The following is a 21,344-nucleotide window of genomic DNA, read 5'->3' on the forward strand; positions in this document are numbered from 1 at the left end:
AGCACCTTGAATTGGACCCAGAAACAAACTGGTAACCAATGCAGCTCACAAAGCAGAGGTGTAATGTGTGTTCTACCAGAAACACACACAACTGCTCACGCTGATGCATTTTTAATACAAGTTGCCAAGCAGCCAGAAATAATAAGTGGGTTTGCTTCAGGATGTTGGGGAGTAATCCGCTGGCCATTTTTATATTATGTAAGCAATAATTAATATCATTTCAGTTTTCAGGATGTGCTACAAGTCTGAAAGGATTTTGGATCTACAAGTTTGAAAGGATTTTGGATCTAAAAGAATCTTCCAGCAGCAATCCTTCTCCATAAACATTGCTTTTCCTTGATGTCTAAAGCTAGCTAGAGCTATGCATAGACAGTGACACAGACCTAGCATCATAATAGCTTGATGCATTGGGGATTGGGCTGTTTTGCATACAACCTAGTGCATACTCAATATTTCCTGTAGAAGCAAATAGTGGGGCCTATAACTGCCTTCATGCATAATGCCAAATCATGTTGTGAGCCGCCCAGAGTCCCCCATTGGGGGGAGATGGGTGAGGGACAAATTTAATAAATAAATAAGCCAGCTGTAGCTTGTTACACAAATGTTGGCTTCAGTTCAGCATATGATTCCATATCATTTTAAAGAAATGTATCTGTCATTACTCACCAATGTTACTCTTGAGAGACTCTTTATTAACTTCCAAAGAATCATACCAACCCACACTATTTTGTAACTCTCCAGAAAGGAAAGCATCTATCTATCTATCTATCTATCTATCTATCTATCTATCTATCTATCTATCTATCTATCTATCTATCTATCTATCTAATCTATCTATCTATCTATCTATCTATCTATCCATCCATCCATCCATCCATCCATCCATCCATCCATCCATCCATCCATCCTATTTAACATCACCAAGCATTAACAGATCTTATGAATCTTATTTATGAAACAGGTTTGAACTCAACAATTCTAAAGGGAGCTTTGTGGCTTTTAATAACATGTCAGCATCCTTCCTCCTCCCTCCTCCCTACCCAGCCTAATGAGTTCTGGACAATTCAATCCACTATTTTGGATATTTTGCTTGGCCCATAATAAAGGTATTACCCTATAATAAATATATTATCCTATTCTTTGAAGTTTTCATACGACCTACATGGCTTAGTTTGCTTTGAATGCTGGAAAATTCATCCCAAGCTAGGTTCCCCCGCCCCTGCCTTTCTTAGCTATGCATAAAGATTGAGGAAGAAGTATCTTTCTTCAACCCTCATTGTACACTCTCCATATAATAACTGTTGCCATAATTTGAATAAATAAGTCAAGACAACCCTTCCAAGTAATAAAATCTTTCCACTGACCTATGATTTTTTCCCTCCCCTTTCTCCCTAAATATTTACTTAGTAAGAGGCTTAAGAAGCAAACATTACCCAGCAATCTTAAGGCTGCTTTACATAAAATGGCAAATGTGTATATTCACTGTGAAAGTTACAGTCTCTCTGTGGTCTCACAACATGTACAGGGAAATACACTTTATTGCTAAAGAAGCTAAAATGATACACATATAATCCAGAACAAAGGAACTTTTAAAACATTGTCTTTACTAAGTGTCTGGCAGTTTGTGTATACCAGGACATAGTTGTATAAGAGGTCTGCCACTGAACTTGTGTAGAATAAAAACAGTTTCAATATGAAGCTGTCTGATAACACCCCTCAGCTTTTTACATGCTAAATATTTTCAGCAGGTGTACATTAACACAAGGATGAATGCAATGTTGCATGTGAAACATAATTAATAATTAAAAAAACACTGATTATAACTGTATTCCTTAATTAGTTATTACAATGGTACAAAATCATGCAGAACATTAATTCTAAATATGTTAATAACAATAGTTTTTTTAAAAAAATGACAAAAAAGTACAATTAAACTCAATGCCACTTCAAATAATGGTGATGTATATTATTATCTCAGGCCCCAGTATTGTTTTAATTCAATGGTAATAAAATCCTCACTTTAGAGGAATCAGCTATGCCATATTAGATTGGTATCTTTGCCTACTACAGCAGCATATGCTACAGGTCCAAAATAAAGGCAGGGCCAACTTAGATGGGAATAATAAGGTATATTTTTCTTTTCTTGCTCATGTATAAAGCATTGTCTTATATCTGAAATAAAAATGAGGCTAACTGAACTGTCAGTCCCCATTTTCGCTTGCTCCTAAACTACAGGCACTTTTCTCCCTACTGAACTCCAACACTAGAGGTGAACATGACTAAGGAAAAAGAATGATGTCCATCTTTCATTTTTAAAAATACAATTCAAGCATATATTTCATCATTAGAATTACTGTCATCCCAGGATGAAAGATGAAAGTTTATTACACATAAACAAATAAAAAATAACAGCCCATCATAATCAGCTCAGTTAATAATTATTGGCCTAGCTAGTTTTCCACAATTCCATTTACTTTAATGGGGCATGCTCAGAAAATTCATAGTGGATTTTTCCTTAAATTCATAAAGAAAAAGGCTGCAGTTTGTATTACTGGAAGTATCGTAACAATATTAGCAAATCTGTTATCATTTGTCAAATCAAACTATGCCCTCTAATCAACATCTTCAACCCAGAAATGCAGGCACAAAATTATATTACACATATCTAAAAAAGTAACATTTGTATATATTAATGGTATGTTCCTGTTCCAAAAATGGTATCAGTAGAAATGAAATGTCACAGGAGTTGCTATGTGACATTCAGTTCTGTAGAGGAATTTTGCGAATGTCTTTGTAATAGAAAATTAAGTTTCGTTACCAGTCTGTTAAAATAAAACACCCAAATTCAACTTTGGTTTATGGGTACAGATATCCTGATGCATATATAACATCTTTGTCCACAAGGAGCTGTCTCATTCATTACAGCAGATGAAGCTGATTGACATCTGTATATCAGATCACATGCACAGATCCCTGAATACAATAGGCAGAACCTTTTGGTATCCACCCAGTTTTACACTGCTGCTCCCATTTAAACCACAGGAAGGATTTCTTTCAAAATATGTCCTACCAGCTACTGGAGGGCTAGAGGGGGGTATTACATGTATATTAAGCATCAGGCAACAACAATGGGTATTTCCAGCCCAATGGCACCGGGCAAGCTGAATATCTAGATTTGTTAACACATAGGAGAGCTCATGCAGTTGGCAGAATTTGTCATAATTTTCACAATTGCAATTCTCTATAGTCTCATTGCACTTTTGATGAAAAAAAAACTTGACTTAAGTATTTTGGATGAGAGCTTGAGCTTGCTGTTTTCTTTTTCTTCTTTTTGCTGTGCTTCTTGTGCTTCTTCCGCTTTTTTGTTTTATCCTTTAAAAAGGAAAATACCAAAAACAATTGTTATATACGGAAACCAGCTGATTCCAACTCAAGCTTTGTCTTTCCAAATGTATTTTCAAGGAAAGAATTAATTAAAGCAATTGAAACATCATAATAAGCTTATCTAAATCAAGAATAATAAATACCACTCTTCTGGAAGCTTTACAGACGGCACTGTCCACAGGTTTACCTCTAGAGTTGTTTTTCTTTACATATAAAGTTCTAACTTTAATTCCCCATATCTCATATAATTAATCTGAAAAAAAAATCCAAGAAAGCTAATTCAAATTCTGTTGCCAAATGGTATTAGCAGGGCTGTATTAAACAATCTGATTTGATTTGTTAATTCATTCTATCCATTATTACCTTGTTAGGACTACTATATTCAGAGAAAAAAAATTAATCTGTGTCTTAATCCCTAGAACCAATAATCTAAAATCAATACTGTAGCACTCATTATTTATTTATTTGATTTCTATCTTACCTTTCCTTCAGGAGCTCAAGGCACTGTACTCCTTCTGCACTCCTATTTTCTGACCAGTGTATCTACTCTAAGGAGGATTAAGTACCTATTGAACTATTATGTAATAGTTCAAAATCGGCCAGTTTTAGTGTCATTTCTATTGATATAGTAAAGTCAGAGAAACCTCCAGAGCAATTGAAAGAGGGATGTTTGCCCCAGCAAATGTATATGCTGATATAAAATTTGGAGGATGTATTTAAAATTCTTAGATAGATTAAAAAAACTTACATTTTTCTCCTTTTCTTCACTGTTTTTCTTCTTTTTTGCTTGTACCTAAGTGTGAAGAAGCAGGAGAGAATACATATTTTTCAAAAAAGCTGAAAAACTGAAATAGTGACCACAATAGAAATGCTGCTTAATAATTTGGAAAAATGGCACACTCCAATATCAATTATTCACTATCTGATAATTTCCTGTTTTCCACATCCTGCACGCCATGCCTAAACTTTTCAGAACATCACGGCCACCATTTTGGGGTTCTAATTAAAAGAACTACTACAAATACTCCCCAATTTCATCTGCCTCTCCTACCAGATCCAGCAGAGAGGGCATGTTACGGGTTCCGTTGCCTAGGGAGTTATATTTGGCAGACCCTAGGCAGTGAGCCTTTTCTGCTGTGGTGCCTGCACTGTGGAATCTTTTCCCCCCTGAGGTGAGGTTGGCCTCATCATAGCAGAGCTTCTGGAGGTCCCTTAAGACTTGGTAATGCCAGCAGGCCTGGGGACCCCAGGGGACAGTGGAATTAGTGAGGTGGTTCCCTTATTTTTAACATCTTTTTATTCTCTCTGTTTTATTTCGCTTTTTATATTTTTAATGTATTTATTGATTGTTTTTAGCTTTGTTGTACGTCGCCCAGAGTCACCTGTGGTGAGATGGGTAGCTATATAAATTGGTTTAATAAATAAATAATCAATAAATACAGTCTAGAAAGAACTATGTAAGAAAAATCCTTATGGGTCTCTTAATTCATAGTCATCTGAAGCAGCACATATGGGAAAATTGTACCAATGTTTCTGCATATGCATATGGAGATCTCAACTTGGTGAACATTTTTAAATCAGTGCTTTGCTTTACATTTATACCGACCTCCTCTGTTTGAAGAGATTCTGATGAAGAATCTGATGGTAATAATTCTTCCACACGGTCTGCTTTTATTCTTTTCCTAACAAGACTTTTGGAATCCTAGGTAAAATAAAAGCCATGTGACTTCTAAGAGATCAAATATCTAGTTATGGTCAGCTTTGAAAACTCACATTTCTTCTGATAAAGAATAGGAATGAATTGTGTGCACGAATCGAACCGGCTTAAAACAATAACAACATTAGACTGCCCAACCAACCATAATAATATAAAAATACTTAACATTAAATTAAATTAATAAATACTTAGAGCTCAACTGGTATAACAGATTTGAAGATCAGTTTTTGGAATTAGTTCTGCATAACAACTAGCAATTTCAATGTTCAACAGCTGTAATTTCAGAGCTATTTTACAGTTAGGCAGCTGGGAACTTGCATCCAGATGGTTATTCTATAGTTGGAAATTTATTTCCAAGGAATTTTTAAAGGCAATATGAAACTGTTTTACCTTGTCTCTTTCATAATCTTCCTTTGACCGTTTAGTTTTTAGGCTGTCCTAAATAATAAAAAAGTAGTTATGATTAAAAGACAGCATTAATGACAGCATACATTTAAATGTTCTGTATAAGCAGTGCAGAAGCAACAGCAATTGATATTCTGGAAATGAAACATTCAAAACAGAGCTTGCAGTGAAAAATAAAACAGATGCGTATTATGTTGCAATATAGAGACTAGGGCTTGCTGAGCAAACATTACACCAGTTTAGAACAGTTTAGAACATGCATTTCTGCCACCAGTGCACTCCTAATCAATGTGAAAATTCATTCGTAAATTAGATAAGGATATTAATATTTTTATACTTTACCTTGCTATCAGAATCAGAATCTGAACTAGAGCTTTCAGATGACTTCTGTAAGGAGCAATATTTTTTTTTCTTTCTCTTTTTCCCTTGTTTCTTATCCTAATCATAAATATAAGAAAATGATTGGATTTTGTTCACATTAAATCATTTGAGACATAAAGGATAAACCTGTTTTCTTATAGACTAGCCACAGGAATAACTGGACTTTATGTAAGTTCTTCCCATTTCTGTTAAAAATATTGATAATGTTTCTGTTTAAAATGTCTTTGATTAGTAATTCTTTATCCAATATAATTTTAATATTCTGATTTCATTGACTGAACTCAAAGATCAGAAAGCCATGAAAAACTTTTTTCAGAGAGAAACAAGTAGAACTGATACAAACATTCTTAAAGATGAAAATTTAAAAAATTAAATGGATGCAGGGTTTAAAAATACTCATAATTCAATAAGCGTTTGTTCAAAATGCTTTTCTTTCTGACTAGCCAAACGTTTCCATCAGACTCCTCTAAATTACTTTTCTTTCTTCAAGAGATCCATACCTGTTCCTATCACATATGCGTGCTAGAATCTTGACTAGGAACCAATCAAATCTACTTTTTCTTCCCTAAAATAATCCCCTCTGCTATTAATTCACAATGAAAAGACTACCTTTGGGGCTTTAATATGTTAGGTGGTTATATAATACATTGTTCTGGGTCTGAGCACTTTTCTTTTGCAATGGTTCAAGGCATCTTGCCATTCTGCTAAACATTCAGTCTTGTAGGGATGCTCAATACTGTCCACGCTTGTGTACTGCAATAGGAGGGTCCTTAAGAACTGATACATGGTGTTTTAGAAATTCAATGATCTGTTTAATAAATGTACTGTGAGAGCAGAGTTTCACTTTTTCCAACAAAATTATTCATTTTTGCTGGCATTTACTTAAGCCTGTTCTGTTTTCCATTCAAAAATAACACAAGTTGCTTCCGGTGTGAAAGCAAAAAATTGGACACCCTCATACTAAACTCAATTCAGCAGTTCCAAGGCATGAACACCCAGGACTTTATAAACCCACACAACAGAGGAGGGGAAAGAGAGTAAGAAAACTATAACTGCTTGAACTATACATCTCTCCCTCTTGCCTCTGCCGATATATGGGCTTGTAAAGCTTCCTGCGTTATCCAGTTACAGAAGATATAGGAAAGATCTTGGATTTTAGTAAAGTCAAGAAAAGACCTTCTATATAGATGAGAGCCATTAAATGAATGAACTAAATATATTTCCAAGTAACAGATGGGAATCAGGAAAAAAATAATAATTTTCTCCCTTCTAGTGTCAGTCTTCCGTGTGCATCTATAGGAGGTAGTGGCATTTCATAAGGCTGCCCTTTCCCAATATACATGGAGGGTTCCTTGCTTTCTCCCAACAGACTATGAGGTTAGTACAGGAGGAAGGGGAAAAAACAAGATACAGTTTCATCCTCCTCCTTCTTAGTTTGGTCCTCTAATTCTCTGGAGTGGATTCTCTCTGCTCCCATTTTGGTCAGCAGGAGAATACAATGACTCTGGATGCTAGTCAGCAAACTTAGGGATGGGCTGTCTATCAGATGGTTTTAAAAAACAGTTCCTTGAAAGATTTCTGACATTTCAATGAAAATGACACTGTTTTTCCTACATTTACATATCTATGTTCTATACAAAATTACAGAAAGTTACATTTCAGACTTACCTCATCTTCAGCATCAGATGAACTGCTGGAAGAATCAGAGCTTGATGAGGAAGAGGAAGATGGAGACAACTTGACCAAAGACAACAAGATGTAAATTTGTGAGATGCAGAATTTGTTACAGAAGTATAAAAATGAACACACTAATTCAAAAAAACAAAATTTATGGATATCATCTGAAGCTGCATCACCTGGGCTTAAAAACCAATATTAAGGATTAACAACAAAATTCCAAAAATCCCCTTTTTCCCTTTAAACAAGCTATATAACTATCTTAGCTTTTAGGTGTTGAGAAATAAATGAAATCGTTGCTCACCCTACTGGATTTCTTCTTCTCTTTTTTCTTTTTCTGAAAAAAGGATTTTACTCCCATTAATATGTTTGAATGGGCATCACTAGCGAAGTTACATTTTTGAAGTATGTCCCTTGATAACAGCCAAAATAATGCACTTAAAGCAAAGACTATCATAACAGGTAAATTTAAAATCCATGGTTCTGCATGGAGTGCATGAATGAGGACATTTACCTCTTTCTTTCTTGAAGTGCTCTCATTTCCACTTAACAATTTCTCTCTATGTTTTTCCAGTTCTTTTTTCCAGTTCTGAAAGACAATTGAATGCAATTATGAGTATTTCTCAAGTGGCCTTTTTGATTACCTTTACGGTAACTAACCCATAAGTGTTATTTGTAGAGATAGGAAATTTGTTTGATAAAGTTAGATTGGAATTCTGTATCCATTCCCCTGGAACTAACTCCCATTGCATTCAGTAAGGTGTTTGATTGTTTGCTTGCTTGCTTGGTTATTTATTTATTTTTACCATTTATACACTCCCTGTATCCTACTCACTTTTTAATAGGGTTGTACTACTAGGCTTCATTATCAGAGGTAGTCAGTACTGCAACTTTCCCCCCTCAAGTTATAGTTAGTTGGACACCACAGACAGAATTAGGCAAAAACATGTATTTTTGTTCTCCGCATCTTACATAGAGCAGCAATCTAGCTTTTCTCATTGTGCTAACACTATCTTTCTTAATCTGGTGGCATTAATATGCCTAATATTTATGTCCAACATTAAGTACTTGATGTGCCTAACATGCAATCATTGTTAAGAAAGAGCTGTATCCATTCCAACAAACTACTAAATACCCAATCACATGTTATTATTAATCCAGAATCTGCTAGATTAGATTTGCAATAATTGAAAGTTGACTTCTAACATGGTAGAATATTGGTTTTTATTGTTAATCAATAAAAATATTGTTTGTATTGGATTAGATTCTTTTGATGCACTTGCGTGAGAAGCAATTCAAACTGAGCTATACTGATATAGGCATAAAACTGAAAGTACATTAGTGTTATGTTAATACTACCAATAATATAGGTGGAAAATCTAGACCTGTCTCTACATTAAATTAATCAAATAACAAACCTCATTCATTCTTTCTTCAAATTCTGCCAAGGCCTTGGAACCCTTCTTCTTCTTTTCTAGTTGTTCTTTTACTTCTTCCCTTAAATGAAAAAAAAATACATACCCTGTAACTGATACACAAATTTAGATCTGAAGATATTAACTTAAGGAAACTGATAGAAAGCTTCCTTTCTTTCTCCATGCGCCTAAAGTTTTGTGCAAGGGTATGCAACTTCTATCAACTGAAAGGCTACACAAAGCTTTGTGGAACACATTAAGAACTACATTCCAAAAGTGGGCAGGGCCAGTAGTTTTAAGGGGTGGGATCATAAGTTTAACAGATGAAATTTTATTTATTTATTAAATTTAAATGGCCGCCAATCTCAAATACATGACTTTGGGCAGCTAACAATAATTATAAACTACCATAAATTATGCAGTTGAATTTCCCACATTTGAGGAAATTGCGGGGGTTAGCACACCGGGAGTGCAATGGGTGACCCTCACCCTGGGAAAATCTCCTTTGTGATCAAGGATTCTCCCCTGCCAGGTAAAAGCCATAAAGCATTTGTAAGCCTTAAAGACTTCCATTTTGCCCCACAGACAAAAAGTGAATCATGACCCAAATTTTGAGCCTACCCATTATAGGATGAGTTCCAGAAGCCAGAAAAGGGATGCTGGTGGCCCACAAGTAGACCTCAAGCTCCATTTTTTACTCCCTGGTTTAATGTCATATGTGAACCAGACCACTAATTTGGGGCACAGGTATTACATGAAGGCAAACTTTACTACATTTCTTTCTTACAGAGGAATCCTTTAAAAGGAACAAAGTCATCATTTTTGTACATACCATGTTGGTCTTGGTCTGTTCAAGTAGTCTTGTATGGTAGGTCCTGAAGATGGAGCGGGACCTCGTGATCTAGCCATTGCTATGGGATTCATATATGCCTTAAATATGACAAGGAAAGAGTGAGAGAACCTTAAGTTATTCCAATCTGCAACCCTTAAAAATAGCTTTTTCCCCCCTCTGGAAGTTAATCTTAAAAAATGATCATATAGCCAATCTACACAAGATACCAACAGAATTGTAAATACTTTAAATAATTGACAGCATTATCTGAAGTCTTGGGAAGAGACATTGTTGAGATAATATATTTTGTGTTGGGTTCATTTTAGTGATGCGTCCTGCTTCCTCTCCAACTGTTATAAAGAAAGCTAGTATTTAAATGTATTTATTTACTGTCAAACGTTTATCTATAAATCAAATTTATTATATTTGTATTAAGTAAAAAACAACTCCCTGTGATTAATGGAACACCCTAAGTGCCATATAGTTTGGCATTTTGGAGCGGTATGTTGAGATTTTTCTTACCCTTAAGTTGCCTCAGCAAAAGCTGTGTACATTCGGACCCTGGAAATCATTCTGCTCAAGAAAAATGGTACACAACCAATACAGAGGACCATCTAATGCTGTAATATTTAACATCATATGGAAGGATAGCAACAAAATAAATATTCTTATGGTACCATTAAGACTAAAAAGAAGCTTATCACTAAGCTTACCAAGAGAATATGGTATATAAGAGAGAGAATGAATGTTGTTCCTACATTTCCTTCCTTTCCTTTCTCTGTTCATGCATTTTTGTATGCTAATACATCAATTTTTGATGACCTCTAAGGCACAGAACTGTAATTTATTCTTTATGGGTCAAAACCAAAGAAAGCGTGATAATGTATTTTGGGAGTACTGTATTACCTTAAGCCACTTTCAAAAATATCTTTGGGTAGTAAAAAAATGTTCCTCAAATCCAACGCATGGTTATGGAAATTCACTTAATTCTACTTTTTTATATCATGGGTTTTTTTTTTTATCATAATGCTTTTTTTTAAACCTCAATAAAGGAAGGAAGGAAGGAAGGAAGGAAGGAAGGAAGGAAGGAAGGAAGGAAGGAAGGAAGGAAGGAAGGAAGGAAGGAAGGAAGGAAGGAAGGAAGGAAGGAAGGAAGGAAGGAAGGAAGGAAGGAAGGAAGGAAGGAAGGAAGGAAGGAAGGAAGGAAGGAAGGAAGGAAGGAAGGAAGGAAGGAAGGAAGGAAGGAAGGAAGGAATCCAATGACAAAATCTATTTACTTATCTATTTTTTTTTTTAATTTCTGCAATTTTGCTTGATGGTGCCTTACAACCTGAAAAGATGAATGATCTTTCTAAGCTCCCTAAGACTAAACTTAAAGTAAGCCCTTATTCTAATTCAATAGTGTTCATTTGATTTTTTAATATTCTTTATATATTCTTTATATAACATGTATGTATAAAATATTTATATTTGTAATATTAATTGTATAATTATATTTATATTATATTCTTAAAAAGAAATACAGAGAAAAATATATAAAAACAAATTAAAAGGAAACATCTATATGTATATGTATATATGTACACACCAGCAAATTAATTATGAAGTTTTAATTCCAAAATAAAAAATAAAGTAAAACAAACAGAAAAAAGTAGCACATATTCATATAATCATTTAATAACAATGTATCAAATGGTGCATAAAAATGTATATTCTTGTAAAATGTTATAAAAGCTATACCCAAGGGAAACATATTGTGCCATTTTTGTTTAATAGAAGAATAGCTTTTTCAAAAATGGATAAATTATACATTTCTTGAATCTGGTCTTTGATATCTGGGGTAAGAGTACCTTTCAAGCACCTGTTCATTTGAACCATTCCAGTTTAGGACCACCAAGAAATTAATAGCATATGGATTAATCATATATAATTATATAAGAATATAATTACAGATATAAAACTGTTCTGCCTTTATTCTTAAATAATAGTAAACTTGAATGAGTCTACTCAGAGGTAAAGCCCACTATGTAATAGGACTCTGCTCTGGATAATGCACAGGATTGAATTCACAGTTACTTATTTACATGTACATTTACATTTCATGTTAAGGGCACTCATCAGCTTCACAAAACACAGTCTCTGTCTCCTAGATTCCTGTTAGTAAGACAAAGATTGACATTCTTTCAGAATAAAAACATTTTCAGTTCCAAGTATAAAAACAAAAAACAAGAGAGTGCAAATTCACTGATTTTAGAACCAAGGTACTACCTTTTAAAAGACCTTGTCTGTCAGTGTTATTTAATTCATGGCTTGGGAGAATGGTATAGAGAACAAGGGCCCTTAACCTAATTTTAGGGCCTAAGTGGACCTCTACTGCAGGAGATATGAAATACCAGATGGCAGGATAACCATCTTCTGAGTGTTCCTACAACAGCCTACATTCCATTTCAGTAATTCCTACTACAAGTAGTCCTTGCTTAGTGACCACTTGTTCAGCGACCGTTCGAAGTTACGACGGCACTGAACGAGGGCAATTTACAACCAGTCCTTGTAGTTGCAGCTGTTGCAGTATCCCTGCAGTCACATGATTGCAATTTGAGCACTTGGCAACTGTCTCACAATTACAACATCTCAGTGTTCTGTGGTCACATGATCAGCATTTGCGACCTTCACTGCTGCCTTCCAACAAGCAAAGTCAATGGGGAAGCCAGAGGAGATTGCAAATGGTGATCATGTGACATTGCACCTAATGACCGTGCAGGATTCACTTAATGTCAGCAACTGAAACTGATGGACCTGCTGTTGTAAGTCGGTGCAGTCATGTGACATTGTTTTATGACCGCATCGCTTAGCAATGAAGTTGCCAGTCCCAATTACCATTGTTAACTGAGGACTACCTGTATTCTTTAGAGCTATGGTATATCAATAGTGATATCCATGTCATGGAATGAAGATCAAACAATAAATCAGTTATGCACAATACAAATATACCCTCTGTTTTAAACCTGCTGCAGACACCATTTTGGAAATATGATGAGTGCTACAATACAATGCTTACAACTTGTTCCACACTTAAAACATGGGACCTAACTAAATACAGTACTGTATATATAAATGAAAGCTGGGAGTGGGGGTGACTAATTTCTTACAGCATAAAATCAGAGGGATGCAGACAACCACTTGATTTATCAATATTACTCTTTTCAAATCACAGACATACTTCCTACTTCCCTATGCAATCCCAAAATGTATTTTCCATTGTCAGAAATTGTCAGCGGAGAACAATTTGTAGCAAAGTCAAAGAACCAAAGATTCAGTATTGCCACCTCTTAACTTGGATTTTTTAAATTAAAAAGATAGTGAAAAAAGCTATTTGCATGTAATATTTAATGAAGTTATTATATGCAAATGTATACTTGGAAACATATATATTCAGGTATGCTTATCAAGGGCATACTGTTAGTTGCAGATTGCCCTGGGCTTTGCTAAGTGACTAGAGAGCTGAAATATCAAGATCCAACCCAGCACTGCATAAAACCCACCTCTGGGGAGTTTCTTTGCTTTCCTACTGCCTCTTTTTTGGCTTAAATAAAATAGTTTCAGAGTGATTCTTGAAAGCTAATGTATAAACAAACCTCAAACCAACAAATGGAGTTTTGATTCTGGACAGAACTCGACTTGTACAAAATGAGACATCAAGTTGTTTATATAACATCACATTTATAGCATTAGCAATATGCTGGCAAGAGCGAATCTTTGTCTTAAAGTAGCCTGCTTTATCATGGATTTATTACTATCTGTATTTATTCAGAAAAGGAAGGTTATTCACAGAGAGAAAGAAGAAACTTCCCCCCAGTTTTAACATTTCAGTGACAGTGTACAAAGTTTGACATGTGCTTTTTCTAGTGCTAAGAGCAACAAATTATCACCAATGACTTAATGAGATGTAGTTTTTGCTTAGGATAAATATGATTAGTCATTTCTGTATTTCATTCAAGTTTCAGTATCTTTTTAGGAATTTAACAAAAACAGGGAACATAGCCTCTTCAAACTAGCAAATAAGGATAAACACAAATTCTTTTTCTAAATTGTACAGGTAAACAGACAGGTGCCTTTAGCACTCCAGGCCAGCCTCTCCTCTTTTGGGTGTCTTACTGCTCAACATATAGTGTGTCCCTCAAGTCTACCTAGATAATCTATACTTTTTGATATGATTCATTCACCTTAAAGCACAAAACAAAACAAAATGAAAAATACAAGAAACAATGGACTTAATTACTGAAATAAAATACAAAATTAGAAGTCAGATTATTTTACAGTTAGGGAACTAATACTGAGAAACACTCTCTCTCTCTCTCTCTCTCTCTCTCTATATATATATATATATATATTCATATTCATATTCATATAAGGTCAGACAATATCCTTATTAAAAAAAAATACCAGGTTACCTTTCATTCCCATCACGTAATTGAGATGAAAAACCCACCAGATCCACATGTATGTGAGGCCCAACTTACTACGTTGCTGTCATATCAGAGCGAGAAATGTTTTATGTTTCAAGCCCAAAAAGGCTTCTCTCACAGCCACCCGCCCTTCCCATTCCAAGGGACTACAAAGCCCATGACAATTAGAACTGTTTTTAGTAGCTCACCCCTTTTGTCAACTGCAATGAGGAAAGGTCTGCAGGGTGTCTGTGACAGACACTGGCCATTCCCCACGTATCCCTTCCCCCCCAACTTCAAAGGGGGTCGCGTAGCCACCGCCCCCTCCCAGTCCTTCATCCCCACCAGACCAGTTGGAAAGGCTCTGGCCTTTCTTCAAAACCCTTGCAGCTTCGAGCACGCCTCTAGGAGAGAGACTTAGCTTACGCACCACCCGGTTATCCCTCTTCCCCATGGCGTGCAGGAATCCCGGCACCCCAGCGACGAAAATCAAACCGGCCTAGCTGGAACCCCTTTCTCTGCTACCCGTCAAGTTTTTAACATCAGATACTACTGAGCATGCTCAGTGACACCGAACATGCTCAGTGGCAGCCATTGAAGCCGTTTGCCCTTCCTTCTTTGCCCTCACGCGGAGAAAAGGAGGGGTCTAAGAGCTCGGCGCTTCGTATGTACTGCTATAGTATGATTCTTTTCCTTTTTTGCATTTATATTGAAGCTAATACTTTTAACTGTTAAAATATGATATGGGGCTAAATATAAGGAGCGTGAACTCGACTGCAATAAGTCGAGAGAGCCCCAGGATTGCCCAAATTGTGGGGTAAGACGTAATACTCGTTTCTTCTCCCGGGTTCCTTATTCGCGGGAGATTCGAAAGAGCTCAATCGGTACAGTGAATATACGTCTAAACTTCCTACGATGCTGGATGTAAAAGAAGCATAGAGCATATCATCTCTCTAATTAGGACACACTGCCCTTCCAGGTGAAAAAAAACAAAACCTAATGCAATAGAGCAAGGATGCGGGAGTAAGTAAACTTCAGCCCGCGGGAAAGACTTAAAGCAGTTTCTCAAACTCAACTTTAAGGTGTGTGGACGTCAGCTCCCAGAATTCCCCAGCCAGCATGCGCTGAGGTTGAGAAATACTGACTTAAAGGATGCTTTTTTAACCCCCACTGGAGCAAGACGGGCACGCCCCAGCTTCCTTCTGCACATCCAGAAAGTTGAGCAATGGGATCTTTTCTGCGTTTCAAGGAATTTCTGAATTATAGGCATTAACTTGTTCCTGCTACTTACCCAAGTGCAAGAAACTCAGCAGGAAAGATGGGAGGCATTGGTAGAATTAGCCTGGGGAAGACATGATAGCAGTCTTCAAGTACTGTATCTGAAATGCTGCCATTTAGAACAGGGTTCCTCAACCTTGGCGACTTGAAGACGTGTGGACTTCAATTCCCAGAATTCCCCAGCCAGCCATGCTGGCTGGGGAATTCTGGGAGTTGGAGTCCACACGTCTTCAAGTTGCCAAGGTTGAGGAACCCTGATTTAGAAGACAGGTGAAGAATTATTCAGAGTTGTTTCAGAAGAAAAGACAAATACTGTAGTAGATTTGAAGGAAGTAGATTTCCATTGTAGATAGATTTGAAAAATAAGTTTTTCTGAAAGAGATTGCTTTGGCAGATGATGGATTCTCCTTCTCTGAAAGGGTTTGAACAGAAACTGAATGGCCATCTATTGGGGATGCTATAAAAATGAATTGCTGTACTGGGCAGCAGTTTGGACTAGATGACCTCAAGGATCACTAAAAGTATAGTTCTACATTCTATGATTTTATGAACTTGGACAGGGAGATCTGGTAGGCGTTTAATGCTTGGACTTTTGCGGTTCTTGACAATTCTTTGCCAGAGGCTTCTGAGTAAATATAGCAGTCACAAGCTATGTGGAAATATTCAGTTGTGAATCAACAATTAATTAATGAAATCAGACAGTAGATAGTATGAAACAATTATCCCAACAGAGGGATGTAGTTAGGGTTTGTAGGACGTGCTTTTTTAAAATGTTACTAAGTGTTGATCAGTAAAGTGGCCAGAGCAACCAATGAGAAAAAAATAAAGTGGTTTAAACAAAAAAGAACAGGAAATAGCTTTAAAATAATTCTTTCAGATTGGTAAACTGGTGTAACAGTGACAAATTGCTCAGTGTAAGCAAGTTGGGAGTTATAGAGTAAAAAAAGTCCTATTTTCATATTGTTTTGCTAGACAACCACTTTTAGCTAGTAGTGATTGACCAGAAAAGTGGTCAATCAGGTTTTGATAGCTGTTTTGTTGTGTATGTTGACCCAGCATTCAAGTAAAAAAGAGTAACTCCATGGTAGAGATATTTAAGAAATTAAAAAATACTGATAATCTGACTTACTATAAATCTATGCTATCGCTACATTTAGAATAATATGTAGAGTTATGGTTACCACACTGCAGGAAGATACGTAGCACAGAAAATGGTGTAAAATGGAAAGGCACCTAAAATTATTCAAGGAGCTGTACCTGCACAGAAAGCTTATGACACAGGGGCTTTTTAACTTGGGGGGGGGGGAAACAAAAAAGGGATACATGATGGAGATGTAGATGATTATGTATGGAGAAAATAAATACAAAATATTAACATCTGGGGTTATCTTATAAAACTGAACAGTGGAAATTTCAGGACAGGCAGAAGGTGGGGTTTTCATGGAACATAAACTGTGGAGCTCATTGTCACAAATAAAAAAAAAGGATCTCTCTTTTGGGTTGAACATGGTAACCATGTTTTGAAGGAAGGATAGTTAGTTGCATATATACAAATCATTGATGTCTGATGTGGGAAATCTGTGGGAAAATATATTCAGTTGGAAATTCAAGGGTCTACATTTTGGATGTTACAGATTCAGCAAACTAGGAAACCATGACTCTTGTACTTTGTGTATTTGCACACAAAAGAACTGGGTTTACTTTACCAACTTCAGAAATCTTCCTAAATAAACAAAAAAGTAGAATACGTATTTGGAAATAAAGTTAGAATGTGCTTCTTGTATTAGTGTGATAGTGATCATAAGTCAACAAATACTGATAAAATCAGACAAGAGAACTTCATGTTGCTTTACTTGATGGTTTTGCATTTATTTTTACATTTCAATTAAAAAAAAATCTATAAAAGTAAAGCTGAGATGGGTGCCTGAAATATACAAAGACATTTTCTTCTTTCAAAATACCTTTTGTCTAATTGAAAGAAAAAATAATATTCCTGATTTTGAAATGTTTTGATAGTGATTTCTCATACCAATACTTAACTATAAGTACATGGTTTTTGACCTTGCAAACAGAAAAGCATCCAGTTCCATATCTGTGCCTCAAATAAACAGCAAGTCTAAACATCTGCAACCTATTTTTTTAATCAACTTAATTCACTAATTCACTTAAATTGGAGTACTTAAATTTAAAAGCTGTTTCACAAGTGATAATAAACATCTTGCTTGGCTTCCTTTACGCTCTTATCTGAGAATAAGTTCAACTAAGGAAGATTTGTTCTCAATAAACATTTATAAGATTGCACTCTAAGTATCTGTATTTCTGTGCAAGCAGGAAAATAAACTGTAATGTTGACTGTAATAGCCTAGGCACCTGGTAGAAGGCATGATGATGTCACATGTATCATGACATCATCAAACTACATGAATTATGTGATTTGAATCATTCCCATGATGTGTATGATATCACTTCCCCCTTGCCTCCCCATGGATGTCCATGTGTTACATCACAGAATCCTGCTTTAAAATTGACAGGGAGGTGGGCATATTTGCATGTATTGTTCAACCTTTTGCTTGTGAGCAGACTGTTTCCATGATGCGAAGAAGTATGACAAGCCACAGAGGAATCAGTTGGCTGTATTATTTCTGCCCATCTTCTTTTTTTAACATTCAAATCTTTTATCAAACTTTCCTAAAACCTCTATAATTAGTTGTTTGGTGACTTAAACAAATAATGACACCTAAGCAATGTAGAGATATGTATATAATTGGTGCAACCAACCTTCCAATAATTTTGTAATATATTTCAACAGCGGTAATATAAAATAACTTCAGCACATTTCTATACTTGTTTAAACAAAACTATTTCTCGTAATAAATGTGCACAGAATTGCAGCGTTGTCATAGTTGCAGAATGTAGATATCATATAGCATGTATACTCTAGAATAACCTCTTGATGTAACAAACTATTGGAGGATCAGAATGTATGCAGTTTGATCCATGAAGTTTGGTTGCAAACTGAGTTGATATCACCTAGTAGAACAAGAAACACACTCTTTAAACAGCAGTAACTAACACACTGTATTACAGCAACTCAAGCACCTTTGAAAAGAAACAGTAGTCTAAGTAGATTTAGGAGACTGAGGAATGCTCTTATCCAAAAAGTAGGACGTGACTGAAGTACAAAATACAATCTGTTATCTCATGTACTGCTTCATTGAAGATGCCATTTTCAGTTTAGGGAAGCTTTTATTGCAGTTAGCCAAAAATCATAAATGGATTTTGATATAAAAGTGACTTGATTATGACAGAACCAGTTATTCAGATCATATTAAGAGTTCCAATGGCTTAGTTCTAAAGGTTGCGTTTGATAGAACAACAGAGAAAACATTTGTAGATTAAACAGCATAATATATAAGACCCACTGAACACAGACACCAGGTTCTACCCATTTGTCATAAAACTATTAGATGCTATGAATCCTCCTTATATTGCACTAGGGGGGTCAGGTCCATTCTTACAGTCTTGAAAGGTTCTGCTCAGGAGGTACACATGACTTTCTCCCATCCAGTGCACATTGTGTGAGTGGCAGGAACACTTGGGGTGGAACCATATGTCTTCAATGGAAGGCAACTGGATCTTTGGCCAGCTCTGTGATACATAATCACTCTCTCTTGTGGATTGCTGAGTTCTTTCATAGCAAACTGTTTCAATTGTTGATTTTTATACTGCAGTGGTGGTCATCCATGTCAAATTCTAACAACTTTTTTCCAACTGTGAGAACATGTTCTGATTTATTAGATTTTGTGGAAGGCTACAGTTATATTACACTGCTTTCAATTTGGACTGATGGCATGGAAGCAGAGAGAGGACAGCTAATGGCCAGAATAAAATAATTACAATAAACTGTTGATGCCAATCTTTTTTAACATTATAATATTGTACACTAGGAGTTTTATACATATCCACGTATCTCAGATTTTAAACAGTATATCCTCATAGAAGGATATCTCTGAACAGGTTGAATCCTGGCTGAACTACAGAGTTAGGCGCAGAGGATTTTTTAAATTGTCAATGGCCCAAGTTTCTAATAACTGACACTTATTAGACTTCATCAGTATTCCACTTCCACCTCCCTCCTTTTAATTTATAATAAGTAAAAAGGTAACAAAAAGATACTATAAGACTTGATAAGACCAATTCTTACCTTAATCCACAATTTTTCTCTGAAATTTTAATTTATATGCACGTGCATGCACGCACGCACATACACACAATGGTCTAATATTTATTGTAGTATAACTTGTTACTGAAGTTAAAGCATGGATCATTCATGAAACTGATACTTTTGAACTTCGGATCTTTATATGAAATCTGCTGCTTTAATTTGTAGTTCAACAATTAGGCTATTCATTTTACACTGGCCTTTTTGTTGTGACTAACAGCAACTGGAAGTACAGATATTAGTAGTAAATATCCTCAATCAAATGTCTTTTGCTGAATAGATGATGTCTAGGAGCACAGCAGTGAGCTGTTGTTTGTTGTTTCTTGGCAGCCCTATTCAACAAATGTAGAATTATTTAATCATTGTCACATATTTTTATTATTATGTACAGAGTTATCAAAGCTAAAGCTTATCAGAAATCACAGACTCATTTCTAACAAATGCAAACAAAAAGAAAACAAAATAAATCAAGCTAATTAAATCTAACTTTAATTTCCCACACAATCTTTTACACTGTACTGCTCTACATGTTAAGTTTACTCTATCTAAACTTTTCAAGTTCACTATGTTCTTTTCAAAAAATCCAGAAATGAGATCTAAAAGATACTATGTCCAACAAGCTTTGTCTCTTTAGTTGCAAAATGCAAATATTATACTATGCAGCTCATTCAGGTCACTTATTTTAACTCCTGTCTACCTTTTAGTCTCTCTAATTAGATTAGCAGCTCATGCATCTATAATGAATGTTTTTTTAAAAAAATGCAAACGATAATGTAAGAGCATAGGTCTCCTACACTTGCAACTAGGAACACTTTTAAGACTACATACTACATTTTATCTCAGCTCCAAGGAGCTGAGAGATCCACTTCAATAAATTGTAGCACACATCATTTAAAATAGTAATCATTTACACTGCAGATGTACAACAGCATGGATATAAACGTTGACCCCATCAATTGGGTTTGAGTGCTGTTACTAACCATGTGTCCTCATTGAATCAGCCAGTTACTAACCAAGAACCTGAGACTGCAAATTTTTTCTTGCAATTGTAAACACATTTACTCCCAAGTAAATCTAACTGGTTTAAATGGAAGGGGTTTATGGCCACAATCCTCAAACTGTAGCCATCTAATGAATTGCATTGTAATGATCCTGTAGAAAAGTCAGCTGAATGAAACTCCTCAGGAATAAATGGCTTAAGTGGAGGTCTAAGTCTGTGCCTTGAGAGCTCAAACCAGCTGAGCCAGAGAAATAGCATTCATTAGGATAATTCTGACCTGAGTCATCAACATTTATACCATTAAATGGGCCAGTCAGCTGTGTTTGACATTTACTAGGGTAACTGGCATACTCCATCAGTTTTCAAATCACTCTATTCTCAGTGGAGTACAGAAAACCTGGTATACATACAGATGTTGGTTATTAATAATTGCAGTTGCAATTCACTGGAATATGTCTCAAGAGTAATGTTGCTGCCATTTATTCAAGGGAGTAAGGAATAAAATCTATGTATAAACACTGAAGCACCCATGGTCTACAATTATGTGCAGAATTTTCCCATTCTCTTGCCTGAGGAAGGCAGCACAGG

General features: G+C 35.7%; 1 protein-coding gene and 1 pseudogene across 3 annotated transcripts; both read right to left on the bottom strand.

Moving 5' to 3' along the window:
* Positions 1-1,489: 1,489 nt before the first annotated feature.
* FAM133B (family with sequence similarity 133 member B) lies at positions 1,490-14,844 on the bottom strand. 3 transcript variants are annotated; one of them, XM_088150578.1, is made up of 11 exons: positions 14,687-14,844; positions 9,812-9,909; positions 8,983-9,061; positions 8,079-8,153; positions 7,869-7,901; positions 7,556-7,624; positions 5,849-5,944; positions 5,492-5,539; positions 4,991-5,086; positions 4,133-4,177; positions 1,490-3,372 (listed from the first exon to the last, which is right to left on the bottom strand). In XM_088150578.1, the coding sequence occupies exons 1-11, from the start codon at positions 14,708-14,710 to the stop codon at positions 3,250-3,252; spliced, it is 786 nt and encodes a 261-aa protein (XP_088006704.1). In that variant the 5' UTR covers positions 14,711-14,844; the 3' UTR covers positions 1,490-3,249. The 3 variants fall into 3 exon arrangements, with proteins under 3 accessions (XP_088006704.1, XP_088006703.1, XP_088006705.1); XM_088150577.1 differs by lacking the exon at positions 14,687-14,844 and adding an exon at positions 14,466-14,673; XM_088150579.1 differs by lacking the exon at positions 14,687-14,844 and adding an exon at positions 10,334-10,923.
* Positions 9,367-9,519, bottom strand: LOC112542285 (U1 spliceosomal RNA; annotated as a pseudogene).
* Positions 14,845-21,344: the final 6,500 nt, after the last annotated feature.

This window comes from Python bivittatus, unplaced genomic scaffold (assembly GCF_059951505.1).
Source record: "Python bivittatus isolate LINGU-HERP-01145 unplaced genomic scaffold, Pbiv_v1 ctg000610_np1212, whole genome shotgun sequence".
NCBI classification, from domain to species: Eukaryota; Metazoa; Chordata; class Lepidosauria; order Squamata; family Pythonidae; genus Python; species Python bivittatus.